The sequence below is a fragment of the Podarcis cretensis genome (genome assembly GCF_951804945.1).
Source record: "Podarcis cretensis genome assembly, chromosome: 14".
NCBI lineage: Eukaryota > Metazoa > Chordata > Lepidosauria > Squamata > Lacertidae > Podarcis > Podarcis cretensis.
The window spans coordinates 39,579,443-39,607,119 of record NC_137183.1 but is presented as its reverse complement, the minus strand read 5'-3'; the positions used below and the strand labels follow the sequence as shown (position 1 = coordinate 39,607,119).

General features: G+C 38.1%; 1 protein-coding gene across 7 annotated transcripts in view; it reads right to left on the bottom strand.

Moving 5' to 3' along the window:
* Nucleotides 1-27,677, bottom strand: part of MRTFB (myocardin related transcription factor B) — a 106,257-nt gene that overhangs the window by 69,339 nt on the left and 9,241 nt on the right. For 4 of the 7 annotated variants that reach the window (XM_079952340.1, XM_079952343.1, XM_079952341.1 and 1 more), the window contains exons 2-3: nucleotides 26,428-26,489; nucleotides 7,831-7,997 (exon numbers count right to left, since the gene is read on the bottom strand). In XM_079952340.1, coding sequence (XP_079808466.1) covers nucleotides 7,831-7,997; nucleotides 26,428-26,489 — 229 coding nt within the window. Of the gene's footprint in view, nucleotides 1-7,830; nucleotides 7,998-10,645; nucleotides 10,778-26,427; nucleotides 26,490-27,677 lie in introns of those variants that run through there. The other 3 variants (XM_079952345.1, XM_079952344.1, XM_079952346.1) reach the window with 2 other exon arrangements.

Sequence of the window (27,677 nt, the reverse complement as noted above, 5' to 3'; positions counted from 1 at the left end):
TTTACCTTTACCTTTAAAGGTTGAAACAGAAGAGCCTGATGAATTCCACAGGACTGGGCCAATGATACTAAAGGTTTGTTAAATGAGCCTGACAAACATAGGGAATGACCAACGGCGCTCCTGTAGATGATCTCAGTGATCGAGCTGGAATATAAGGGTTAGGGCAATTACCAGTGTACCCTCAACCTACATTGCACAGGGCTTTGTAAATTAATACAACCTTGAACCTGGCTCAGTAGCAGACATGCAGCCAGTGCAGATGTCATAACAATGGTGTGTCACAGTCACATTCTGTGGCCAGGGAAGCAGTCTGGTCATTGCCTTCTGCACATGCTGAAGCTTCCAAACCAGAACCAAGGACAATCCCACATACTGCAGTCATTTGGTCTTAAGACAAACTATGGATTAATGTCAACAAGCAGCATGCTTGTTTTGAGCATGCTGCTCAAAGGCCCTTCACTATTTCTTCCCAACATCTGCTGCGCCATCAACAAAGTAAGCCACATAAATAATCTCTTTAACATCACATTTCCCACAGATTTACAAATAGTTTGCATTCACACCATCCAATTCTAGCCTCAAGAAACGTCAGGGCTAGGGGAAACAACCACTAAAAATCTTAAGAAAGGCTCTATAGGAAATGATGCATCCTCTGTTATCTCAACTATGCCAGTCTGCCTAGAACTTTGGGAGCATGGCTAGTCTCAATTTCAAGTATCAGTTACATGAGAAATGAAAACAGAAACATATGTGGACAATTTTATTACCTCATTAAACATGATGTAAATGCACAAACAAGTATTTAATACTGCTTGGACCTTATCTTATGGGATCCATTCTCCCTCTCCTCATAATGTCAAGCTGAACAAGCCTTTTGGTTGTTGTTTTTCAAACTGACAGAAAACCAAAAACACAGATTAAGGAATGGGTAGCTCAGATAAAAGAAGTGGTTCAGCACGCCTCCATGAGACTGATCATTTCATTTTTTCTTGAGAAAGCTATAAAACAAGGCTGGATAACCTTTTTTTTGGCCCAAGGGCTGCATTTACTGTTGGCCAAACCTCCAAAAGATTGGTGTGGTCACATCCACTCTTTCATACACAGACCACAAACACACACCAATCACACACATGTTTTATAATGTTATGAGTTGGGAGTGGAAGAAGGCTGAAGCCCTTCTAACCCCTGGATCCAGCGAGTGTTAACGTACAAGCCAGGTTAACTTCCTGGTGAGGTGATCACCATTAAGGGGAACAAATTAAGTGGATCAGTGTGAGATGGCAAATAGGTGGGGCACCCTCCCTCAACTCATGGATAGTTAGAAGGACAAAGCCAAAGTTGAGAGAGAGTGAAGTGGTGTTAAGTAGAAGAAAAGCAGCAAGCTGAGGAGAGAGAGGGAGCAATGCTTGATTTCTGTTTTGAATCTAAGGCTGTGGCTATGGGAGAAGCAAGGCCCTCTTTGGGTGCTGATGCTGTGAACCCCTCCTTCATAGGATCAGCTTGTATATATGTGTAAATAAACAATATATCATAAAAATACCACAGTCTCCGCTATGCATCATTCTGAATGAAAAATGAAAGCCTTGGTTATTGCCTAGAGCCTCTGGAATCTCACATCACTCAGAGATTGGGGTGGTGTGCAACAATAATATAAAAGGTTAAAAGCAAAATCCTTATAAATGTCAGCTTGAAGTAAAGCAAATTGGATAGATGATTGCTGCTACTACTACTACTACTATTATTATTATTATTATTATTATTATTATTATTATTATTATTATTTTCTGCCCTTTTCTCTGACAGGGAGTCTACAGCTAAACACATAGGGTGGGGAAGCAATAATTAAAAAACAATAAAACATTAATAGAATATATGATCTATTAAAACACAGAACTAAAGTACACATCATGTTAAAATGTACAATCACAGTTTTAACAAATCAGTTTTCTTTTTTAAATAGCAGCTGCCTGTGTCCCCAAAACTGCAGTCCTAATTAAAAATATCAATATCAAACCCTCCAAGTTGCAATTTGCCCCGGGAAAAAGGGATATTTGGTTTTCACTGGGGGACTCAATTAAACCCTCTCCCCAATGCTCTGTTGTTCGAATCCTGATTGGGCCCTCCCCATGGCTGCTTTAAAATCAAAGAACAGATGCCTTAAATGTGAACATTCAGTAAAGTGAAGAGTTGGGCTCCCAGTAACCAATCCCTTAGATGTGTTTGTGGCAATTTTTCACATATATAGCTTTTTATCAGCTACCAATCTGAGCCTTGAAATGCATGAATGTGAAACAGGAAGTGGAAAGGTGGACACTCTTTCCCAGTTCCTCTTTCAGCTGTATGTGGTGTTGGCGTAATAGTGTTAGTGTTGCTGTGTTTAGTTTTCAATGAACTTTTTGTAATCTCTTGCACTATGTGGTTTTCAAGTCTTAGATCAGCACATCAGCAGCTGAACAGACAGCGAAGTACCTGATATGGTATGAGAAAAAGGGGAGAGATTTGAGACTAGGAATGGGAGAGGAAAACAGACTGTGCAATGTGGAGAAGACATGGTGCTACAAGAGTTGGGAGAAATAAAGTACCAGAGAAACAGAGAGAAGGAAACACACACAATCTAGTAAAATGGATCCACTTGAAATTGTAATGGGCTACCTGTCCCAGGCAGACAGACACGCCCTTCTATCAAGTCACATATCCCATCTGTCTCCACTGATTGAACCATAAAAATCAAAGATCTGGCCCTTTCTAGTACTGCCTTGGTGCAAAAACATGGATGTGAGGCACAGTTCCTTATGGATTCTCGTAATTGTTTACAAACTATGCCCTAAAATCATGCGTCAAATCATAAGTCACCTCTAAGTGCATAGATATAACTGATTGACATCCTATGTAAAAATGAACCATGATGAGGATCCATGCCTTGAATCAGTGTTTTTGTCCCAGTCACCAAATCTATGATTTTTTACTTTGCAGTCTGCCAATGTAAGCTTTAATTTAATGGTTGCTGCTATAGGACCCTGTGTAACATCATGCAAATTCAAGAGGATTCATTTTAACACGGGCATAGCCAGGAGGGGCAGAGGGGGCAGCTGCCCCACCTAAATCAAGTAAATAAATAGAAATCCTTAACTAACTGGCCAATTGCATCACAGATATCTCAGTTCTGCCCCCCAACATAAAGCCTGCCCCCCATAAAATAAATCTTGGCTACACCTATGCATTTTAACACTATTGAAGGTGTATTTTACCCCAAACCCTTGAAAAAGGAAACTGTATGTGTTCTCTCTCTCTCTCTTTGTAACTTTTGGGGGGGAGGGATGAAGAAAGAAAAGCAAGAAATTTGAAATGTGCTCATGGAAAGAAAAGGATTGGCAACGCTTACAGTAACCCACTCTTTGAAAATTATTCCACCAATATCTTTTCCTAATGACAGGTCATTTTTAGAACATCAGTAGCATACAACACTGCTAAGGGTAATTTCACTGAAACTAGAAAATTATCAACATTCATCTAGAGAGAACCACTACACTTAGCATTTTGCCCCATAAAGATAATTTTTTAAAAAAACTAGTTTTAAAAAGTAGACATTACATTAATTACCAGCAAAATACTTCATTATCAACAAGAAATGTCTGGAAGTAAAACAACACCATGGACTCTTTTTGTACTCCTTCTTAAAAATAAGAATCAGTAAACAATATTTTTCATCATACTTAGTCACCAGACACATCTCCCATCTTAATTGCATCATTCTGTCACTGAGAAAGGGGGAAATGGCTTTAATAAATCTTACTGAAAAGGACAGGGATTTTGTTCAAAAGTTTACCAAATGGAATGAATCTGCAGAAATCACTTCAAGTTGCTTGTGAAAATGTCAGAATAGACTCAACTTCAGAGGTCAGCTCTCTAGAGACTACTGAGTCTTGGCCTGTGGGCTTTTCACATGAAAATTGTTCCTTGCAGACACTGACTGATGCCCAGGGAATGTTAGGATTGTGGGAACTGGCAGTACTAGTAACAATGACAGACTGAACGGGAAACCAGTATATACAAAGTCTCTCTTCACATTTCTTATAGCATAAGAGATGCCATCCCTTAGATAACATGTACATTCTCACCAAGGGTCAAAATTATTTCACATATCACATTATTCCCCCCCCCCCCAGCCCTACTCAAGTCTTTTTCAAAACATCAGGCACTGAGCTGCTAGGGTAGCGTAGACAGAGTTGTGAAAAGGAATTCTTAAAATCCACTGAAGTTACAAGAGATAACCCTGGATCATGCTGTGTAACCAGTAAATCTGAATCAGTGTCGTATTTAGTTGATGCTTAAATTAGAGAAAACCAATGTTCTGTCAGGGCTACATTCGGAAACCCACAAGTCTGTGCACAGCTGTCTAGTGTAATAAGCCCATGTAGGCTACATGCGCCTCTTTAAGCAATAACACTGGGATGAAGAAACTGTGGCCCTCAAAACGTGCTTGGACTTCAACTCCTACCAGCACTAGCTAACATGGTAAATTATCATGGATGATAGGATTACAATCCAACTATATCTGCAAGGCCATGGGTTCTTCATTTCTTCAAAAAATGGTTACTGAGTACTGGTCATTGGCTTTCTTTACTATGAAGAACTAAAAATGCTTCGTGTTCACTTTGGGCAACAATACTTGTTTGGCTTTAAATACTAAATAAAGAAACTCATGTGCAGTCTTCAAACCAACGAAAAGCTGCCTTTCTGCACACTTCCCAAATGCTAGCATATGTAAAACACTGACCACGTTAATCTGGTGTAGGTAGCATTTGAAACCAATCTCAAGAGTACAATTTCATTATTGTAAAATTGGGGAGCTGGAGGTGTCACTCCTTTCAACCTTAAGATGACATGTACTAGGAACACAATGGGCTGAAAGAAATGAGCCAAAACATTAAGGAATCGTATGACAGGCTTGCCCAACATGATATATGGAAGTCATTCAGGATCATATATATTTTGCCCACTTAGAGTCTCTGCCTGGATGAAATTGTGTCTTAACCTGTTAACTTGAGTTTAAATAAATGTTTTCAAAAGGGAAAGCTGGAGGTTTACAGGACTTTGAAGAAAATCTGTAGGCTATACAAAGTATCTCTAACATTGGATTTAAGTTGCCAGTCCTAAACTTAGGGGAAAGGACCTTCAAGAATCAAAATCCAAGATATGTACCAAAAGCCTTTTGATGAACATGTTTAAAGGTATTACATTTTGGGAATGTTGATCTTATCTACTTGCTGTGTACAACAAACAGTTCAGAGGACAGAAAATTTCCTGCAGTCTCCTGGTCCACATTAGATCCCAAGTTGAGAAGACAGATGAACCCCTTATATGTGTTTTTATGACGGAATCAAAAAAGCTGTTCATGGTTGTACCCATGACCCACTGAACTCTATTAGACATGATGTACGATGTTATTTTTAAACTCCAGATGTACTGGTAAAACAGCAACAGAGTATTTTTTTTTGTCTGACTGTACTCACGACTATTTAAAAGTGTGATGAATTCATTTTAAAAAAGAAACAAAACAAACAAAGTGGGGGAGATTTCCCCCTGCAAAAAAATCTCATAACAAATTTCTCAGAAAATCTTATTCCCTCCACCTAATCCAAGAAACCTATTACAGCTTTAGCAGGTTAATTCCCTTTTCACCCGCTCCAGTTTTCTCCCCCTCAGCTGGCACCTCACCTTACCATATGCCCTGAGAACTTTAATGTCCTTATTCTCCTATGTTTAAAAAGCAAACCATCAAGATCTTCCTTTGAAGTTAATATCAAACCTGGCTATCCATTATCTTGCCCCTCAAAAAACATCCTCAAGTATCAAAACTGCAGTGAGAATGCCCATCACCTCCATGAGACAATAGCAATGGATTTCTGCCAGTTGTTACCATAGTACTGTTAAGGCACAAGGAGAGTTCTTGTCAGAACAGATTCACAACGAAATAGGAAAATGAAGATAAAAGAACTGAGTACTGAATGTACAAATCAACCTTTTAAAAAAAATATAAAGCTAGAAACTACCAGTTTGACTCGCATATGATCAAATGAAATAAAGCACTGCACATAGTCACACTCGCCAACTTTCTGAAGGTGTCTTCTTTCAGAAAAAGTTTACTCTTAATATGAGCTGCAGAATCAAGTCACAACACGTAGAGGTTGAATAATTTGTTTCAGGCTGCAAAGGAAACTACAATAAATACCTGTCCAAATTCTAGGTTGAAAAGAGTGCTGGAAGTGCTGGAAGAAATCCAGTCTGTTCAGAATAAATCACCAATAAGGGATTGTTAAATAATTTGCTTCATACCTTACAAAACTTAATTTTCAAGATGGCTCAACCAGCCATTAAAACCACCTCAAAATTAAAAAGAAGAAACAGTGATCAATGGTAAAACCTCACCTAACAATCACAAGTAAACATCCTCAAACCCCCCCCCCAAAAAATAGCAACATTAAAGAGATTAATAATTAAAAGCATTAAAAAGTCCAGACAATAAAAATACCTCCCACAAGAACCTAATCAAATCCTATAGGAGAGCATTCCTGAAGAAGATATTTAGGAATCCACCTCACTTTTTGACAGCAGAGGGCCTCTGATAACTATTGGTTGCAACCAACACTGCGCTCCTCTCACACAACACAACTTTGCCCTCTCTCCCCTTCTACGCTCTCAAAATCTAGAGGGAATCCTCTGGAGCAGATTTCAGGAGGGGCTTGCAGGAAGGGAAGAGGAAGTCCCATTGGATATAACTCAATCCTTCTAACTGAGCAAGTTTGTGTGAATGGTTCCTTTGCTTTAAAAACTTGGGTCCCAAAAGGTATACAACTTTAGATGTTAAAGGTTAAGACCAGCACTTTAAATTAAACAGATCAGAAGCCAGTAAGGTGGTTTCAACACTGGTCAGCTACATTCTGACTGATCAGTTCCAGTCAATAATCAGGCTGTTGTATTTCAAACCAACAGACATTTATGAGTAAGCTTTAGAGGAATACCTACATAAAATGCATTTCTGAAATCTGGATGTTACGAGGAAATGGGAAACAGTGGTGTTGACAACTGTATTGCTATTCTTGTACACTGCTTCTGCTTCAGATGGTAGGATTTGCTATTGCTCTTTACTTGACACTTTCTAACCCTGTTCCAAAAATTGTCCTCAGTTGCCTCCATGTTAAGTTATTATAGAAATTTTAAAAGACAGTAGAATTGTTTACTGTTAGGAGTGCACAAATTATAGCCAGGTATCTCTTTAAGGTAAACCCAAATGCCTCAGAACACAGCTGCAAGTACATAGGAAACAACTGTACAGGGAACAAGCAGCAGATGACCACATACAAATGTAAGCTTTGCTAAACAAATGCAAAGAATGAAGACCACACCAAATGGAAACATGTTTCAGTTTTAGAACAGACATGCCCTGATTAAAATCTCCGGTCTCTTAGCCAAAAGAAACAGAAAAGGAAGAGATGAAACTAGCAACCACTAAGTTCCATAAATGCCCAATAAAGTAAATGTAAAACTGATAACTCCAAAACTAGATATTAATATTTTTGGAAGTACTCAGCATTCATCAGATGTGCTGAATACATTAGGCAAGCACTGGATGAACACCTGGTATTTGAAGCAGGGAAACATGTATAAATGTTTATGATAGAGTATATGACATATTTTGCAACATTATTGGACAACATTCAGATATTCATTTTTTCAGTGGGCGTAAAATCACAGAACGCTTAAATAAAAAAGTAACAATTCAGTTTTGTTTAATAGCTACACCAAATATCTGTCATATTTTGTACTCACCATTCTTCCTTTCATTGAGGGGAGGTAAACATTGGATGGGTTGCAAGGAGAGTTCCTGAAATTCATGAGCAACTGCCTCACTGTGTGGACTAGGTGCTAGGCGTGGTAATAATCCTGAATCATCTTCTGGCTCTACTGTTCCCAAGTGTTCCATTGTGTTCAAACAGCTGGAAATATTGACAACAGAGGATGGTTTAGTGCCAACAAGTTGTCAAAATGAATCAAAAGTAATCACATGCAGATATTCAATAACTACACCTAGATCCACAAGTTATTCTTACCTTCAAAGCCTACTATCATCATGGCCCCTTTATCTCTCTCCTCCTATGGATACCTATCTTTACCCACTCATAGCTCCTTCCAAAAGTCTTCTGTTCCCTCAGATAACTCTGTTCATTCTCCTTTGATGCCCCCTATGCCCAAAACAGTATGCTAGAACACCTATGTGTTGCACCAGAAGCGATTTAGTCATGCTGGCCACATGACCCAGAAAGCTGTCTGTGGACAAACGCCAGCCCCCTCTGCCTGAAGCGAGATGAGCGCAGCACCCCATTGTCACCTTTGACTGGACTTAACCGTCCAGGGGTCCTTTACCTTACGTTTACCTACTTCAGAATCCTTTGTAAAACCTTCTTTAATCTTGAAGCCTTTGGGCCCAGCCCCCTAGTTCCCATAATCGATTGAAACTAAGCTTAAGGTAAAAGAAATAAATGCAAAACTTCCCATTTCCCCTGGATATTTCCCCCCACAGGGAGGAACTGATGCAAGAAAACTGGAAATTGCAATTAGGTAAAATATTAAGTTCCCCCCTTCCCATTCCTCACCATTTCTCCACTTTCAATCTTAAAAAATGTCATGAGGTTCAGTTTGCATATGCAGTTTGGCTCTCAATAAAACAATAAAACAAAATATGTATTCACATAGCAAGTTAAGAACAGCCCAACTGAGTACCATTTTTCACAGACACCATAATCTGTATCTGAAGAAGTGTGCATGCACACAAAAGCTTATGCCAAGAAAAAACTTACTTGGTCTCTAAGGTGCTACTGGACTATACACACACACACACACACACACACACACACACACAGACTGCGTCAGACCAACATGGCCACCTATCTGAATCTAGAACCATAATCTGAGTAATTTTTTTAAGGTGTCAAAGGAAGCCCAGGTGACTTTAAATACCTTTCTCCATGGGGACCACATAAGAACTAATGTTAATTATGTATACAGGTGATTGCAAATGACTGAACAGAAAAGGGACTCTTCTTGGCTACTGCTGGTAGATGCCTTGATGAAAATGTCAGTGCAAAACACTACTGCTATGAAAGAGTAAACTCCATACTAGGGATTCATAGCAAAGGGATTGAAAATAAAACCACCAATATTATAATGCTGTTATACAAACCTGTAGTTATTAAAGCATGAGCAAATATATACATTTCTTGTCTTTTTAATAGACACAAAGGTAAATATAATAATCAAATATTGGGGTTTGTTTTACAAACTGTCTCCATACAACCCTTGATTTCCATACAACTCTTAACAGCTGTCCAGCTAAAGTAAGGAGCTACTAATATTAACAGCATATTATTATTATTATTATTATTATTATTATTATTATTATTAAAAAAGCTTTCTGATTCCCAAGTGGAATATTCTGGCTACATATTCTCTTTCATAACCTCCCATCAAGTTAAGAGTGAGCCCTTTAAAGTTCTTACATAATTTGTCAAAACTCCCATTAAGAGGAGCTAAAGTAAAATGTTGCTTATGATAAGATTCTGTGGGTGTATCATTTGCAAAGCTTTTATCTTTGTATGTCTATGACTCATCTCTCATCTTGAAGCCTTTTTTATTGTCCAGCCTTGCTTGCCTTCTATTCCACAGTCAAATGTTCTTTCTGTTCTAGCCAAGGTCACTAATGAGTGCTAGTAAAATTCATATATACTACTGTGGCCTTGATTTGACAAGAAACACCACTGTATAAGCAGTGTAAAATTTGTGTAGTGGCCATTCTTTAACTCGGGAAGATTCATTAGGATGTGTCAACACTGTTTGCCACCAGGTGGGCTGAGGATGGTTGCGAGGGGTGGGCACTGAGTCACCCCCATTACCTAGTGAGATTTGGATTTATTGTTGCTAACCACCACCATTTGCAAGGGTATGGAAATTATATAAGTAGTCCACTCCTGGAGATCTCTTTCTTAATGTCATGTTCTTTCTTAATGTCAATTTCACATCAGGACAACTGTAACTGATGCAGTGGAGTAAAAAGTACATTGCGTTTCCCCTTCTATTTCTCACAGACCATTTAATTTCTAACAGCATCCCCTATATTAGCTCTTAGTCCAAGCCTAAATAATTGTCCATTTTAATTTTACAATCTGTACTCTCCGTCGCCTGGCCCTTTCCCCACAAATTTGGCACTTTTTTACAGCTTCAGGTAGCTCTTTGCCATGTAATATTCAGTTTTGTCTCCCCAAGTTCTTAGCAATTCCAATCTATTTCAGATGGGAATTTGGGACTTTAAACTCAGATCTAACTGTTGCTGAAATCTTTGTTTCATTGTCCATGTTTTCTTTCAGTTCAAGCAGCAGGTCTGATAAGCTGATTTATTAGCAGATAAAACCAGGAGCTAGAAAATTATGTGTTCATCTTGCTGGCTATCAAGCTCCACCATCACCTCCCATACTCCCACAGCCAGGCTATTAAATGGAGATGCTTACTTGGAGCATGTAACTTCCCTGTTGAAAGAACTGCACTAGCTATCAATTTGTTTCCAGACCCAGTTCAAAGTGCAGGTGATTACCTTTAAAAGCCTTTACAGATTGGAAGGCTTTTCATCTGAAGCGCTGCCTTCTCAACAGTCAACTTTTTAAAAAATGTGTGGTATACATGCTTTCAACCATCTGCTCACCCATGGTGTGCTGGAGTCTCAAGTCCCACAATTTATCACCAGAAGTAACATTTGATGTTTGATTCATAGGATACCAGAGTGGCACAGGGGCCACTTCCTGGTGGGTCAGATGCAGAGATATTCCAGTTAATGTTTTTTATTATAGAAGAAACACATTTTCTTCTGTCACAGTGCCACTACCATCTGTGCTTTAATGTTCTCTGCTTAAGCACATGTTTAACTATTCCACTGAAATAAATTGGAGATTAACGTATATAGCACTGGCTAGGTCATGCTTTATATTACTATTACTATTATTATTATTATTATTAAAGCTATAATAATTCAACTAAACAAAGCCACATACACATTGGGAGTCAAGAGCATCATTTAGCTGTAAAGAGGTTAGGTTCTGGTGGTAGATATGAAATTCCTAGTGGTTAAAACCTCTAGGACTACATGTTTGGGATCCCAACCACTAGTTTTGCCAGATGGGGAGAGAGCAAAAATGTAGAGCAGCCTTCCTTCAACTTGTTGCCCTCTACTTGTTTTGGACTACAATTCACATCATTCCTGACCATTGGCCATGCTAGGTGGCACTGTTGGGAGTTCAAAGGATCTAGAAGGCTGGGAAAGATTAGTGTAAAAATGTGTAAAGCACAGCTAATTCTGTAATATAAGATTTCAAATAAAGAAAATTCATAGGGAGCCTAGAATACCAGGTTAAAGAACTGAGGGGTAGGGTTGCTAAAGTACATTAATTCATGTTTCCTTAATTTATATGCTATTTTTTGGCAGCAGGAAAGCAGATTTTGGAGACTTCCTACGTTCCAGAAAATGTGCTTCTTTGTACATTCTAAACAGTCAAGTGCATCTCTAAGGTTAACTATATTTACATGTATAGAAAAAGAGAAGTGGCTTTGGGGTTTAATCAAATTTACAATCATATGTAGCTGCTAACTGCTTAATAATTAGCTTTTAGAAAGCATAGCTTGTCATAACCCTGCTCCCATTTTCTGACATTATACATTCCCCAAACTCCCACATGTTCACTGAAATAGATACATCATTAGGAGAATCTTTTCAGAGCAGAATTCCTATTAAAATTCTTACACGAATGTAAATTGCTTAGTGACTTCAGCACTATTTCCATCAATAAGATAAAATTCAATTTAATTGCATATGCTCATACGGAACTAAATTCTACTAAAATCAATGAGACATGTGAATAAATGTACATGAAATTAGAAGTGTACCAACAGCTTTGCTGTACCTTTGCCTCCATTTGAAATTAAACTGCAGGGAAACAATAAATTAGGACAGTTTAAAATGCCAAAAATTAATCACTTGCTAAGATGCATTTTGGAAATCCAAATTTCTTCTGACTGAAATGTCAAATTATCTGCATATAAATGAAGTTAGGCTTTATTTGCCTTTTCTATTATATTTCTTATTTTATTCATAAAGGGTTACTTATGAATTCTAATATAAACTTGGAAACAGAGTCACAGTACCTAGCAACAGTTGCTCCAGTTACTCTCAATTCTTATTGCTATGGATATATGCAATATAAAAAGAGCATTGATTGGAGGAAAACAAATGTTATGAACTAAGGCAAAATCAGGCAAAATAACTCTTGCTCTCTTTGACAACCGTTACAAAGGGCATGTGAAAAATAGGAAGGCCAAGAAAGTGATCAATGGCTTTACCATAAATTCCAAAACATATCCTTCAACATGGAATGTAAGAATGTAAGAAGATAAGAATAGCCTGCTGGATCAGACCAATGGCCCATCTAGTCCAGCATCCCATTCTCACAGCATCCCATCAACCAGATGCCTGTGGGAAACCAGCAAACAGAACATGAGCACAAGAGCACTTTCTTCTCCTGTGGTTTCCAGCAACTGGTATTTAGAAGCATTGCTGCCTCCAACTGAGGATATTCCAAGGAATACAAGCATTCAAAATTTATATGCAGCAAGTTTTGGACTGCCATAGATAGCACTAGAAAGCACTAGAAAAGATAGCGTATGATTTTATCCAGGTTCTCATATTTATTTATTGCATTTATATCTCACCCTTCCTCCCAAAGCAGCCCAGGGTGGCAAACACACCCGTAATTTAAAAATGAAAAAATACTAAAACAATTAAAATATCCTAAAAACAATTACAGTTAAAACATTTAAAAAGCAGCTACAGTTAAAAGCATTCTAAAAGCAGTTACAGTTAACAACATTATTTCATGAAGTGATCTCATAGTTGTCAGGAACAGTTTTCTTCAGTCATCAAAATGCCTGGGTAATACACAGGAGTGTTTCCAAATGCCTCTTGAAAGTTAATAATGATGGGGACAGACACATCTCACTAGGGAGGGCATTTTATAAACAGGGAAACGCCAGCTTTGACTGAAGCCAGCACCAAAGTTTTTAAAGTGACAACCTTACACAGAGCTGATTTAATATTTTAAATACCTAGACACCAGAAGCAGATCTTTAGGCATTTAAGTCCCAGATACCTGAGGTTTTTCTGCCCTAATTCACTATCAAAAGAAAAGTCGGATAATAGATATGAATTATGTAGCAAAGAAGGTAAAAAACAACATTACAAATAATATTTGCTGCTGGGCCTAACACATTTAACAGCACGTGTTCATTCACCCATTACTTGACACGCCAAATCTATACACTAATGACCACCAATATTCCACTATACATACCGTATTTTTTGCTCTATAAGACTCACCTTTTCCCTTCTAAAAAGGAAGGGGAAATGTGTGTGCGTCTTATGGAGTGAATGCAGGCTGCGTAGCTATCACAGAAGCCAGAACAACAAGAGGGATCACTGCTTTCACTGCACAGCGATCCCTCTTGCTGTTCTGGCTTCTGAGATTCAGAATATTTTTTTTCTTGTTTTCCTCCTCCAAAAACTAGGTGCGTCTTGTGGTCTGATGCATCTTATAGAGCGAAAAATACGGTAATCTTCTGGTGCCCAAGCATCTGCCAAAAAGATACAGGAAGTTTCCAACTGTCAAATTCCAATACTGAAATCTTAACAAAGCTAGTGAAACTGATGGGTACAGTTCACAAAAGTTTGCTTGCATAGTTTTTGCTTAGGGAAAAGTCACATACAAAAAGGTGCCAGGCTGTTTCATTGTAGTTAGCCTTTAGAGCAGCCTTCCCAAACCTGGTACCCTCCATATGTTTTTGATTACAACTCCCATCAGTACTAGCCAACATAGTCAATGGTCAGGGGTGATGGGAATCACCTGGAAAGCACCAGGCTGGGGATGTTTTGCACTCAGTACTAAAATGTCCAGCAAGAAAGAGAAAGTGGACAACAATGGTCCAGTTCAGACATCATGACATCTACGCTTTGCTATTCCATGTACAAGCATTAGTGGACACTGGATTCGAAATGAATTGAAACACTAACTCCATATTCCATTCATATCCAAGATCATGAATATCCAATTTACAACACTGCAATAAACACCTATAAACTACTATTATGGATTTAGCTTTCTGCAAAATCCAACTATTTTCTCCGACACTATATGCTGAGGCCTTCAAAGCTGACAGTTCCTAAAGAGACACCAAAATATATTTTAGGTGGCGATACTGCCATTCATCACTGATTTCTAAAAGCAATACAGGCAATGACTGATTAATGCACGTCTGAAAGAAACATGTACAACACTGAACCTGGAATTGACAAAAAGGGTCACAAAACACATCACTAGAAGGGCATAATGAGGCATAACAGGGTAGGGTGTGTTCATATGTGTCCTGCCAATTCATGTGGGGGCTGGGAATGGAATCCCCACATGAAATGGTCATAAACTCTTATGCAGTATTTCCTCTCCTTTACAGTATTTTCATGTATTTTCTTAATGCTGATAGATGTTTACTGAGCTTTTAATAAATTTCTTTATGATTTCATTGTTATGCTTAGCTATCAAGCTATTTCCATTTATGACAAATTTGCAGGTGCTGCTCTGTTTATTCACATCCAGCAAGCCCTTGATTCAAACAAAGCAAGGAAAACGTTAGAATTAAACTACAGAGGAAGGAAATTCATGTTTGTTTCCTATGTGTACAACAGGACACTTTTCCAGCTGCTTTTTGAGAACATCTCTCCTGTACATGAACCTCTGTGAATTACATTTATTCTAATAGTGTAAATACAGTAGCACAATTTTCTGTGTTTGGAGACAAAGCAAAACAGGCATTTATTTGGAAAAGAAATCAGTTTCCAGCAGTAGCAACAACAACAATCAATACAGGATAATATACCATATTTTTCTGTGTATAACACACACACCCTGTATAAGATGACCCCTATTTTGGGGGGCTCAAATTTAAGAAAATGGAGGGAGATGGCCCAGAGTTGTTGAGCTTTTTGGGGGGGATTGCCCAGGGATGTTAAGCTTTTGGGGGGGTGCCAAAAATCACTAACCAGAATGAAAATGCTTACAATCGCTCACATCGCAGAATCCAACAGGTGTGCCCGCTCACCAATCACACACCCATTTGCCACAGCAGCAGCCAATCCAAAACAGCCCTTTCCGCAGCAACCAATCACCCACACAATTACCGCAGCAGCAGCCAATCCAAAGCAGCCCTTGCAGCAGCAACCAATCACACACCAAATCGCCGCTGACAAGCTCCTGCTCGTGGCTGTAACCAATCACCCGTCCCCCCAATGCACTATCAGTGCATAAGACGACCCCCATTTTCAAACATTATTTTAGAGTAAAAAAAACCTCGTCTTATACACAGAAAAGTATGGTACAGTGGTACCTCGGGTTACATACGCTTCAGGTTACAGACTCCTCTAACCCAGAAATAGTGCTTCTGGTTAAGAACTTTGCTTCAGGATGAGAACAGAAATCGTGCTCTGGCAGCGCGGCGGCAGCAGGAGACCCCATTAGCTAAAATGGTGCTTCAGGTTAAAAACAGTTTCAGGTTAAGAATGGACCTCTGGATCGAATTAAGTACTTAACCCGAGGTGCCACTGTATATTGAAGCTTGATCAGTTGTTAACAGATCAACAGGGGGAATTTAAAGTAGTTCTGTAACAAATAACACAATATCCATTTCAGGCAGAATAGTTTGCAACCAAGGTAACACCTAAGAATCTGCTTCCATGGAAGCTAATTGTATCACTTAATTGCAACACTTGCATGTGCTACTCAAAAACAGCAATTCAGTTAATAATTAGACTTCAGTTTAATATGCATATTGAATCTCTTCCTCAAATGCCTTAAAGAAGGATGATGTACAGAGAGAAACATGCTTCTCCATACCTGCTTTAAAAACACAGAAAGAGGACTTTATAAATATTTGCACAGCTATTTTCTTTGGATACTACCTTCAGCTTATAACCTAAGTCTTGAGAACACCTATGAATCTTTAATAGTAATGCTGCTCATACATTTGTTTCACTGAAAACTCCCAGAATTCACACTATCACATCAGGTTCAATGCACACTACATCTTCTATTTTGAGATTAATATTCTATTAAAAGCAAAACCCAAAATCCCTAACTGCATAAGCACATGGCTGAGTATTATGCCTAAATTCATTAAATTTTGAATCCCAGGAACCAAAACCATCCATTATAAAATCATTCTTAGCTGGTAAGCTCACACTTAACTACATTTCTATATGCCATTGCCAACCTCTTTAAGAAGGGACAAGGAAAGGTTGCATTTGGTTCAATGAAAATGTTTACTCTTCAGTTGATTTAACATAAATTCACATTTTGCACCATCTGGACCCCTAAACAGATATTTAAAAATCAAATTAAAGACTATTACTAGCTAGAGGTGTGGACGTCAGACAAGTATATGATAATAAGACCAGAGAGGCCCAAGTTCATATTCCTACTCCAAAATGAAGATCACTAGGTAACTTGGGTCAGTCCCTCTCTCACAGAGCAACTGAAATGGGGGGGGGGAGATGGGAGAGTGGAAGAGAATAATGTACACTTTAGCATTTTCAAGGAAGGGTTGACTATAAAATGACATAAAATAAAGCAACAGAGTTGTGGCAGCATGTGATTATTACAACACCTTTGATGGAAGTGCATACTAGGTTTAACTTCACCTTAGAGATGACACTCTGCTTTTCAGGGATGAATGCATATCCCAGCAAAATGAAACCTCATACCCAGATAAACAAATGGATCTTGTGAAGAGCCCTGACTGCTTAAATACTCACATTCTAACAATGGAAAGATGCCTCATCACTAGGGCTGAGCAATATCTGGTTTTCAACATCGCAATATACTGATATATCATGATGTCTGGAATAAGGATGGAACTACGTAGAGATGAACGCCTTCAGTCTATTGATACAAGACCTAACCTTTTCTGCTTTCTTGCTTGTGACACACTGTATTATGCAAGTATGAAGGACCCTGCTACAGCACTGGAAACCAGATACGGTAACTTTCAAGTTCCTGGAATTTGTTGAACGTATCTTAAAAAAAATAAACTGGGTACAAGTACTTATAAAAGTTGAGTTGTATCCCATATTAGTCCTATCAAGCATAGGTTGTATTGTACAGTTTATTGTTGTTTTGACCATCATGGTCATAGGATACACACACACAATACTGAGTATCAGTGAGAACCAAAATTTATTTTTACATTAAAATATACCAAAATATTAAATACATGATTAACTTACTGATATATTGATTTCAATAGGTTTACCCTGAGTAAGTTAGTAGGGTAAAACCTATTAAGTTCCTTCTTTGTTTTTTTCTACCATCGTGTTATTTATTTTGGTGTGTTAGTTCACTCATTCTCATCTTGTTTAAGAAATACTAGGCCAAAAGTGATCTGACACCTTAAAACAAAAGATTACATGTTGAGGTGGAGTTGGTGACTGAGAATGCCTAATGCTATAGCATTTGTGAAGCTAATTGAGCATGAACCTAATTATCTCTTTGACAGATGTCCATTGGAAATTTTAGGACAAAAATACAATAAATATTTTGTGGCCCACTGAATAATTTGAGGAAACTTGGTCAGCAATCTGGAGCACCATGTAAATATTGTATTTTTAAAAATGGGAGGCAGTGGAGAAAGAAGAAAAGGCATATTCTTCTAGGCACCTTTCAAATGTGTGAAGTTAAAAGTGGAAATACATATAAAAGTGACAATAAAGAGCAAAATAAAGCAGTGTCATCCTGCTGAGAACAGTGGCTTATGGTTCTTTAGATTCCTGTTGGGTCCTAACTTTTTTGAAGAGCTGTGCCACTAATGCAATATTTGTGATTCTCCATAAAGGACTAAGCAGCTCTATTTATTTCAGAACTGCATCTATGGTAACAACAGAGCCTTGACAACAACTGCAGATCTCTCTCAAGCATTTTAAAGGAGGTGAGGAAAGGATAGCTATATATTAACATTTATTTTCAGTATTTGCTGAAACCTACAGTTTCACAGAAGGGTTTTTAATGTACTACAATGAGTGAACAGAGATGTGTGTGAATTATATTGCATGGCAATCAGACTATCCTTCCATAGCATTTCATGCAAGGCCTGAGCTGCTATAATGCATTTTCTATGCTTCTTTTCTTGTGTGTGGAACAGGGCTTCTGTGCATGGAATCCATTGTTGGGATTCAAAATAGGATGAGAATTGTCCAATGATAACCTCACAGACACTACTCAGCTGCATAGTTGGTGTATTACAACAGTATTACAAGGTGGATGGCAAACATATATTCACATCTGCTGTCATAGGCCACTTACTGTGAGCATCTATCTTCAGACAGGAACCAAAGTGTTTTGGAATTTTTATGGTAATCAATGCAAGCAACTGTTAATATCCAATTCAAAGTATGCATTTATCCAAAATGCAGAGGGCATGTTCATATTTAGATGCTATATATAAGTACACTTCCATACACAGATTTCATCCCCAAGAGTAATATTTTGACTGCATCACAGTTTTCTCATATTAATTTAGTTTCTACTCAAACTAAGACTTTTGGTTGGCATTATCTGCTGCCCAGCCTTTTTTGATTGCAGTAGTTTTTGTTCTGGCTTTGATCAAACTTTCATTGCTCACAGATTAGTTGTGATCTGCCTTGAGTGCTCAGAGCCCTTTAAAATAAATATGTAATGAGTATCCACTTATTATTCTCCTTTCATAGCCCAATGTGTTTTCTCAGAAGTAAATCACCCCAAGCTCAATAGGACTTATTTACTGTTAACTTAGACAGATGCAGATTTACCAGCAAAAAGTCTCCATGAATGCAGACAAATTTCAAGTCTCTAAGAACAGCATATTTGATTACCTCATTGCTACTAAAATAAAATCACCATTAATGTAGGCTCCCCCACTGCATAAATCTCCACTTTGACTTGGGATGCAAATAATCCCTGCAAGCTAAATAAATGGTAAATAAGGAGCTAACAAGAGAATCTTACACATGTTTACTCAGATATACATTGCACAGTACTCAGTGGAACTTACTCGCTGGAAAATGTGTTTAGAACTGCAGCCAAAAACATGCATAGGATCAAGCTCTAAGACATGCCACAGCATGAACTGTGACAAGACTCATATTAGGTCTGGAGTCCACAGCTCAGAAAACTACAAGCAGCACAGAGGACAAAACTGTGGGCATCATGCCTAGATTTGGCACAAGACATCAGTTTCAGAACTTTTTTTTATTTTTAATACCAGCACTCAGGTTTGAAACATGTGCAGTAATAACATCTCTGTTAAAGTGGAGGCCATGTTTCCTCTCACCACTGAGAAATTTCAGCCTGGAGCCACACATCTAGGATTAGCATAAAAGATTTCTGAGCAAGATACTGGAACTTCCAGGCAGGCTGGGAGCTTCAACACCTTTTATTTGAAATATTAAGTGCACTGAGTGGAACATTTTATTCAACATGCAGAGAGAAGGTTGATGTTTTTAAAGTTACTTTGGAGCTATTGATTTTTTAAATATATCAATACAGTTTAAACATGAACTACATTATTAATTTTGCGGCATATTTCTAATATTAGAACATTACAGAAAATGCAGCGTGACTTGCTAAAGATACCTATAAAAATGTACTTGTTTTATGAAATCACTGCTTAAAGATTTTTTAAAGTTGTGCAGAATGCAGCCTTTGTCTTTCTTATGATTTGTTTGGGTTTCACAATTTAATCAAACCTTACGGGGTAGCATAACTAGAGGCCCCTCTCTCACATTCCTACTGGCACTATGCCCAGAGTTAACCTAATTTTCAAAACACTTTGAGAAGTGGCTTGTCAGATGTCCAAACATTAATAACCTGAAAATTAATTCCACATTCATTTTGGCAGGGAAGTGCATAAATACAAACACTTTAGATCAAGATTCATAGCATCTGAATATTGTTGGTGTGTTGCAATCTGCAATATTCAACTATTTGAAGCACTTTTTAGTAGTTTATGTCTCTCACACTTGGAGAGGAAGGTATTTACTCCAGCACACTCCAGGATAACAAAAGACTCAGCCAGTGCCTTAAGCAGTGATCCCAAGAGCAATTGTCCTGGAGGGAGCAAGCATGACATCAAGGTCAAAGTTTGAAGGCACATTATGCAACCAGCTTGCTGAAACTAAGTGGGTCTGGAAGACTGTTCTGGAAACCCATGTATGGCATTTTGACTTCCATCTTGAAAAAATTGTGGATAAAGGAAGGAAACAGAGAGATTGGGGGAGATAATATAGTGGTGGGTACTTTGTGAATGAAGGCCCAAGGAAACTGTTTTCTCTAGGAGACAGCTGGAGAAGAATGCTATGGTTATGGAGTGAAGTTTGTTTTTCTTTGTCCCTGCTAACAAGGAAAATATTTTAACTTAAGTACTATTGATTTGTAGTATTAATTTGCACTATTAAGTACTATTAATTTTTTAACTGCCCTCCACCACAAGGTTGATGGGCAGGTTATAGCAATGTACAATGCTATTTGTTAAGGTGGAACATGTCTCTATTAGAAATGTATGGAGGACATGATGGTAGGGATTTTGAGTAAAGCCTGAGCAGGTGAGGAAAAGAATAAGTGGGATTAGAGCATTAAGGACTATCCCTGCTTCTGGCTTTTCTTCCAACTCTGGAGAATTCAAGGAGTGGAGCTAACTGAGCCTACAGCTGCTGCTCTACAACATCACTTTGGCCACCATTCAAACAGGAACTTTATAAGGGAACCAACCTGGCAATTATGCCCGGTGCCAGGCCTGAGAACCAGGGATTCTGTTACTGGACTGACTACTGAGTAACAGGCTGATTGATTTGTTATCAGAATTGGTGTTGAGGTCCTCAAGCCTATCAGTGTTGGACAATTTCAAGATCCCTTTTGTGACCTCCTGAGTTCATGGTGCCAACTTATGTCTGTCTCCATGTTTAACTGTCACAATGCATGTTGCAGATGATTCTCTGGATTACATGTTTTATTCCAATCAGTGTGATGGTACCCAGATGGTAGGGAATACTGCTTTGGTAATTGAGAATATCATAACTTTAGTCTCTGGAAGGAGTGATGGATCATTGAAGATTTCCATCCCTTAAAGGTGATGGATACAAGGAATTACCAAAATGTTACCAGTCAATCTCATTAGCTGTCAAAGCTCCAGCTGGCCTCTGGAACAGGGGGTTGACTCAGGCAGTCTATATGATAGCTCTGATGAGTCTTCTCCCATGCCCTTGAATCTATAACTCTTCCTGGTATTCCAGAAAATTGAGAACATAAAGCAGAATGGACATTGGGACAAATATAAAGAAGAATGGGCTGGTATCCACTTGAAGCCCTTGTTTCTCTTAATCATTCTATCCAAAGAAACATTTTCAGATAGTAAGAGGCCTATTACAACTTGGCTTACATTCTGATCAAATTTAAGCTCCAGTGGAGTACTGTGACATACAGTACTTGGGCGGCTGTGTGTGTGTGTGTGTGTGTGTGTGTGTGTGTGTGTGTTTGTAGGGAATGGGCAATCCTCACAACTTAGCTATGTAAGACATGTCCACAGTCTCAAATTATCAATTTTGCTTCAATGAGTTTCAGTTGTTGATACCTGAGGATACAGAGTTCTTTAAAAAGCAAATCCAGCCATGTGTACACACTACTCTTGCCCATCCTGACTGAGTCAGGAAAGGCTGGCCAGATTGGTCAGAGTAGGCTGACCAGATTTGTCTCTCTTCTGTAGAAAATTGAATTTTGCCCCTTTGAAGGCAACTGTAAGACCTTTTAGGGAGGAGGGGACAGAATGACCCACATGGATCTCAATTACCTGCCAGTTTCTAATATGCTAGGAAATGTGAGGATTGGCAACACAGATTTTGAGACTTCTGAGTATTACTGATTATATTGATCCACATTATTAGGCTTTAGGACTGAAACCACTTTGATTACCTTTGCCAAGAGATGCACAAGGAAGTATGATATATCTCTTGAACCTCCTTCTGGGTCACATTATGTGATTGGAAGCACTGCTTTGTGATTATTCTTCTCCTGCATCTTACGTTGGCCTCAGAACAGGGGGCTGGGGGCTTAATACTGCATTTCATTGGGTGCTGTAAGATTCCAATTTGTCCCCTTTGTTTTGAGATATTTACATGAACTTGCTAGCATAAATTCGCTTGATGCTTAGAGCAAGAGAACATCATATAACACGGTGAAAGCTATAAACAGGTGCCTGGGGTAAATGACAGGATAGGGTAAGGGTGAATAAACAGTAGCTTAGTCTTAAGATTGAAATATTCATCAATGATCTTATCTGGGAGCTGAGGGTTCCCTAATTTGAATAGTTAGCAGTTTCAAGGAAAGAGCAAGTGTGCAGTTTGGGAATGTTTCTGGAACCTGTGTTCTGGAACCTCAACAGGTCATGGTAAGGATAGCACTTGACCAGCTGAAGCTGGTACGTCAGCAGCAAGCACTCCTGAAAAATGGTGACCTGGCTACATGCCTGATAACCTTAAGACTAGATTACTACAATATGTTCTATGTGGGGCAGCAGCTGCATCTGGAGACTGTTCAGAATCTTCAATGGGTTCAAGATGCAACAGCCTCATTATCAGGAGTTACTGAGAGCACATAAAACTTGTACCAAGAGATCTACAATGGTTCCCAAACATAATTCAAAGTTCTTTAAAGCTCAACCATAAAGCTCTAATGGCTTTGGCATTTTTAGAGAGCATCATTTCAGTATGAGCCCCATATCCATACACCAAGGGTCTCCATCTTTGTCATAGGCTAGATAGAGGATAACAAGGAACATGTCCTTTTCCTGCAGCATTTTTTTTCTGAAAGACTCACACTAGGTCAACTAGGTTTTCACCAGCCTTTTAAAAGAAAACTATTCTGTTTCAGGCCTTACTGATTAATGAGGAAACTTGAATCAAATCTACCAGTCAAGTTTTTATATTTTGCTCTGCTGTCCATTTGTAGAGTGGTTTTTTAATGCAACAATTATTAATAGTTTATATTTATTCTGTTTCATTGTGTATGTTTTATTGAATATGTTGTTCATTCCCCAAGGGCTCTGTGCAGCTATGCTGCAGGACCCACCGTAAATGTTAAAATACCATATTTACTCAAATCTAATGCTCAACGTTTTTAGCCAAATTACGTTGCAAAAATTAAGGTGCGCATTAGATTCAATAGCACATTAGATTCGAGGCAATATGGTAGTATTGCTGATAGACATGTTGGCCTATTAGAGGGGGCAGGAGGGAATCCAAAGGCATAATATTTTTATTAGGATCAGCAAATCTTTTCGGTCCTAGTAAAGATACTGTGTTACAGCTGCTACATAAAATATTTTATTATCATAATATAACAAAACCTTAACAGATTTTGCAATTGTGAGGCACATTATTAGAGGTTTTAGAAGAGTTTAAATTATATTGCACAACTAATATGCTATTTTGGGCTATCTCTTGGGTTTCTGAAAGCTATAGTGCTCCAGCTGGTTGAGAGGAAGGAGAAAGGAAGAAGCACTTGCACAAGTGCTAAAGCCTGGCCTCACAGTACAACCTAACTTTTTTCAGAGATGGAAGATTTAGAAAAGTGAAGTGCAAATACATGAACAGTGCAATCCTATACATCTCTACTCAAAAGTAAAAACCATTGAGTGGGATTTACTTCCAGGTTAAGGTGCATAATAACCCATTTAAGGCTGCAGTCTTAAAGTGCTTTCTATGTGTGATGCAGTTTGCTGCCCGAAAGTGCTAAAACAAAAAGCACCTACTTGTCAAGAAAGAAAAATAACAACAACAAAGTTATTAAATCAGCCGGACGGGCGGATGTACTTCCTGTAAGCCCAATTTCCCACCATTTCCTCTGAAAATGGTAATGTTGATACATGTTTGATGTAGATACAATATTTGGACAGCTACCGATATGATGAGAGGCTCTTCCCACCAAGCCTACTTAGCCAATATCACAAAATGAATGTATACTTTTAAATTATATTTTAATGCAGATAAACAGATGTTGCCTGTATTTAAATCACTCCACTGTAAAAACAGATTTTAAAGCCTAAAAACATTTTATGTTTGTGGCAAACCTACTTTATTTACTCTTACAAGCATTCTCTATTTTTAAAAAAACAACTTTTTAATATTCAAAGAATAACCTTTATGCAAATACTAAGCCCATTACTGGTATCAGACCATCACTTCACATCTCTAATTCATTCTGAGTGGGTGGAAGAAGAGTTTAGTCCCTGGGGCCAACAAGAATCAAGCTCTAATTAATAAAAACTTATTTGACAGATCCACTTATATTTCATGACTAACAGTGCATGATGCAAGGACAAGATTTAACTGACTATCCAAAACTTAGTGCGATAAACTGAAAACATTGTTGATCGTTATTGAGTTGATGGAATATCTGCCCCATAAGAACAGTAAATCACAATGCAGTTAGAATTACAAAGTGTAGGATCTCTTGTACATATTATCCTCTCAAAAAATAAATAAATGATGGTATGAAATTAAAAAAACACACACACAATTTTTTCTTTACATTCATTTAATACATTAGGACCTTGGATCTTAAAAACACTTATTACAAAGCAAGTGATTTGAGTAGAACTTATTCCTAAGAATATTTTAAGTCAGAGTATTAACTACAGCATCTTTTTAGATAGATTTTCTTTGTTTACAGACAAAAGGCAGTAAGGATCAATTCATTCATTTTGTCTTCAGTGCGACTGAAAAAGTGACATAGGAACCACTCCCTACAGCAGGGAGAGCTAACCTGTGGTCTTCCAGATGCTGCTGGACAACAACTCCCATCATCCCTGACCACTGGCCATGAGGAGGCCTCCTTCCCTACAGAAGACTATTTGTGTCAAGTTGCTCTTTCACAGTGGTAGTAGTTTTAAATAAGATGAAACAAAGTTGCAACATAAGCAACACCACACCGCTCCATTTCAGCAGCCACTATTCTACAAATGCAACATATGCAGAGATTGAAAGTTGATTAATTCCATATTATTAATCTGGCCCTGTAACGTGCTTACTCTGATGCATAATATGCAACATCCTACTGAATGCATGAGTTACTTAGGACTTCAACCAAAATTCAAACTGCAGGTGGGTCAAACACCATGCACAAATATTGCTATTCTTGCAATTAGAGAAGTTTGTGTCCATTTTTTGCTACAGTGCATAATAATGTGTGACTTTCTTTGATGACTAGCATATCACAAATTGTTGTGAAACTCCCTTCAGTTTCACAACCGGTTTGTCATGTGGACGAGTGGGGGGTAAGGGGAACCTACTGCATGATTAAAAATACATTCAGAGCCCCATTGGGATAATGGAATCAGTTTCATAATTCTCTGGACATAAATGTGTTTTAATTCCAAAGGAGTAATATTTCATTTTCTAATTCTTCAGTTCCTTCAAAAGATGTATTTTCAAGAATCTGAGTAATATGAAAGTACAAAACAGTAAAAAACTTTAACATGGATCTTTAAAAATACTGATAAATACAAATTTGTTTTCACAAAATGAGATAGGATTAGAATCCATGATTGAGAAATTCATTGAAAAATGCCTAAATGAGCAGAATGGCATTTCTTAAAATGAGTAAAATATTTGCACAGGAAAAACTGTCAAGGAAGTATGAAACTATTATTAAATTTGAAAGCGTAACTAGGAAATTATTGGAATAGATAGTTTAGCTTGGATCTGAAAGACCTTGCCATGTGACTGAAATGCATAGGGGCATGCCAATCCCACCCCACCCCCCAGCTATACTCCCCACCCATTTCCCTCCACTGCCCAAAAGATTGCTCTGTAGTGTTCCCCCTTCCTTGGCAGAGTTTCCAGCAGACACGGGGATTGTAGATGTGGAAGATGTGGGTTGATATACAACCACTCTCACTGTGTGAGTAGAAGACCCATTCCCTCACACAGGAATCTAAAACCAATCATGTGAGATAGCAATTATTTTTGCCAAGTGAAAATTGGGAGAAATCTAGCAAAAAAATGAGGAACTGTTACCCATGAACTAGTTTTAGATTCTACTGAAGAATATATAAGCAAACAATGAAATAGTGTTGTCAATAGCTGTGAACAAGATGAACTTGCTGCGGCTGAAAGAGCTTTGAGTACCCTGTAGAAAGCTGGTAAATTTCAGCTACAGTATGTTTTGAGAGGACTAATACATGCTGATATGTAAACTTACTTACCTCACCACTAACCACTTAAAATCGTGTCCCTTACAGTCTGTTTCAATACATTCAATGTGAATCTGGAAAATGAAAGATCACAAAAAAAGAATCTAAAATTTCCTCTTAACATTTATTTATATATACAAATAATCTTAGTTCCTGATTCAGGAAGCTGCTTTGTGTGGCTGGAGCAGGTCCAGTTTTCCTGTTTCCACTAAATACATGGAGAAGATAAAACTAATTTAAAGGGACCCTGATTAACTTAACATAGTACTCAAGTACAAGATTTGCACAATGTAACATTTATCACCCAGCTAAAGAATTAGAATATGATATTCCATTAACTGTACGGAATAGAATAGTACCATCATCTTTATTACGGCCAAAGACCAGCATAGGTTAAAATAGGAACACACAGTAATTTAGGAAATAAAATGGGTAAAATGAGTGACTCAAAGAAGGGGGGATGCATTGAGGGAGGCTTAAAATCAGCTAGAGAATTAAGAGCAAGAAGTTGCAAAAGTAACTATAGGAGGGTGCAAGAGAGGGCACAGGTCTTGAGTTTAGGTCTGGTACATGACCCAAACCATTCTTCGGTGAATGTCCATCTTAGCAGTGCAAAACCTGGCAGCTGAGTACCGGTATGTTACACCTGGGTTTGCATCTTGAAGTAGCAAGGAGGTATAGCATTGCTCTGTCTTTGCAGAGAATTGGTGCAGAATTTGCAGGATGAACCTGACACATCTGCATTTCCCCTCCTCCTGCCGTACCTTCCTAAAAGGGCCTTCCTGGATAGCTGAGGGGAAGGCCTGATCTCGGCCAAAGTGAAGGCCCTTTGCTGTTTTGGTATTTCTAGGTTGGTTATATATGGCATTTGGCAATTGAAGTATTTTTTGGTTTAGTATTATAGCTACTTAAGTTCTGAGCCTGCTATGCTGTTCCGATTTCAAATTCAATCTAAAAGATATTAAAGTTCTCCACTATACAAACACTTATGCATAGAGACTTTGCTATCAGAACCATAGCAAGAATTCATAATTTAAATTCACACACTTCTAATGAGAGGTTTAGAAGAGAAAACCCAACATTTTCTCTTCTTTTCATCACCAGTTTATATTTCAATTAGAAATATTTCCCCAAATGGTAATTTCAGAAAACTCTACATAATGATGTTTAGTTTTGCAGAGAAATACACATAAGGCAGGAATGAATAAGAACATATACCATTTCTTTTTTAAATAATGCAGAGAAGACTACTTCTCTCCCCC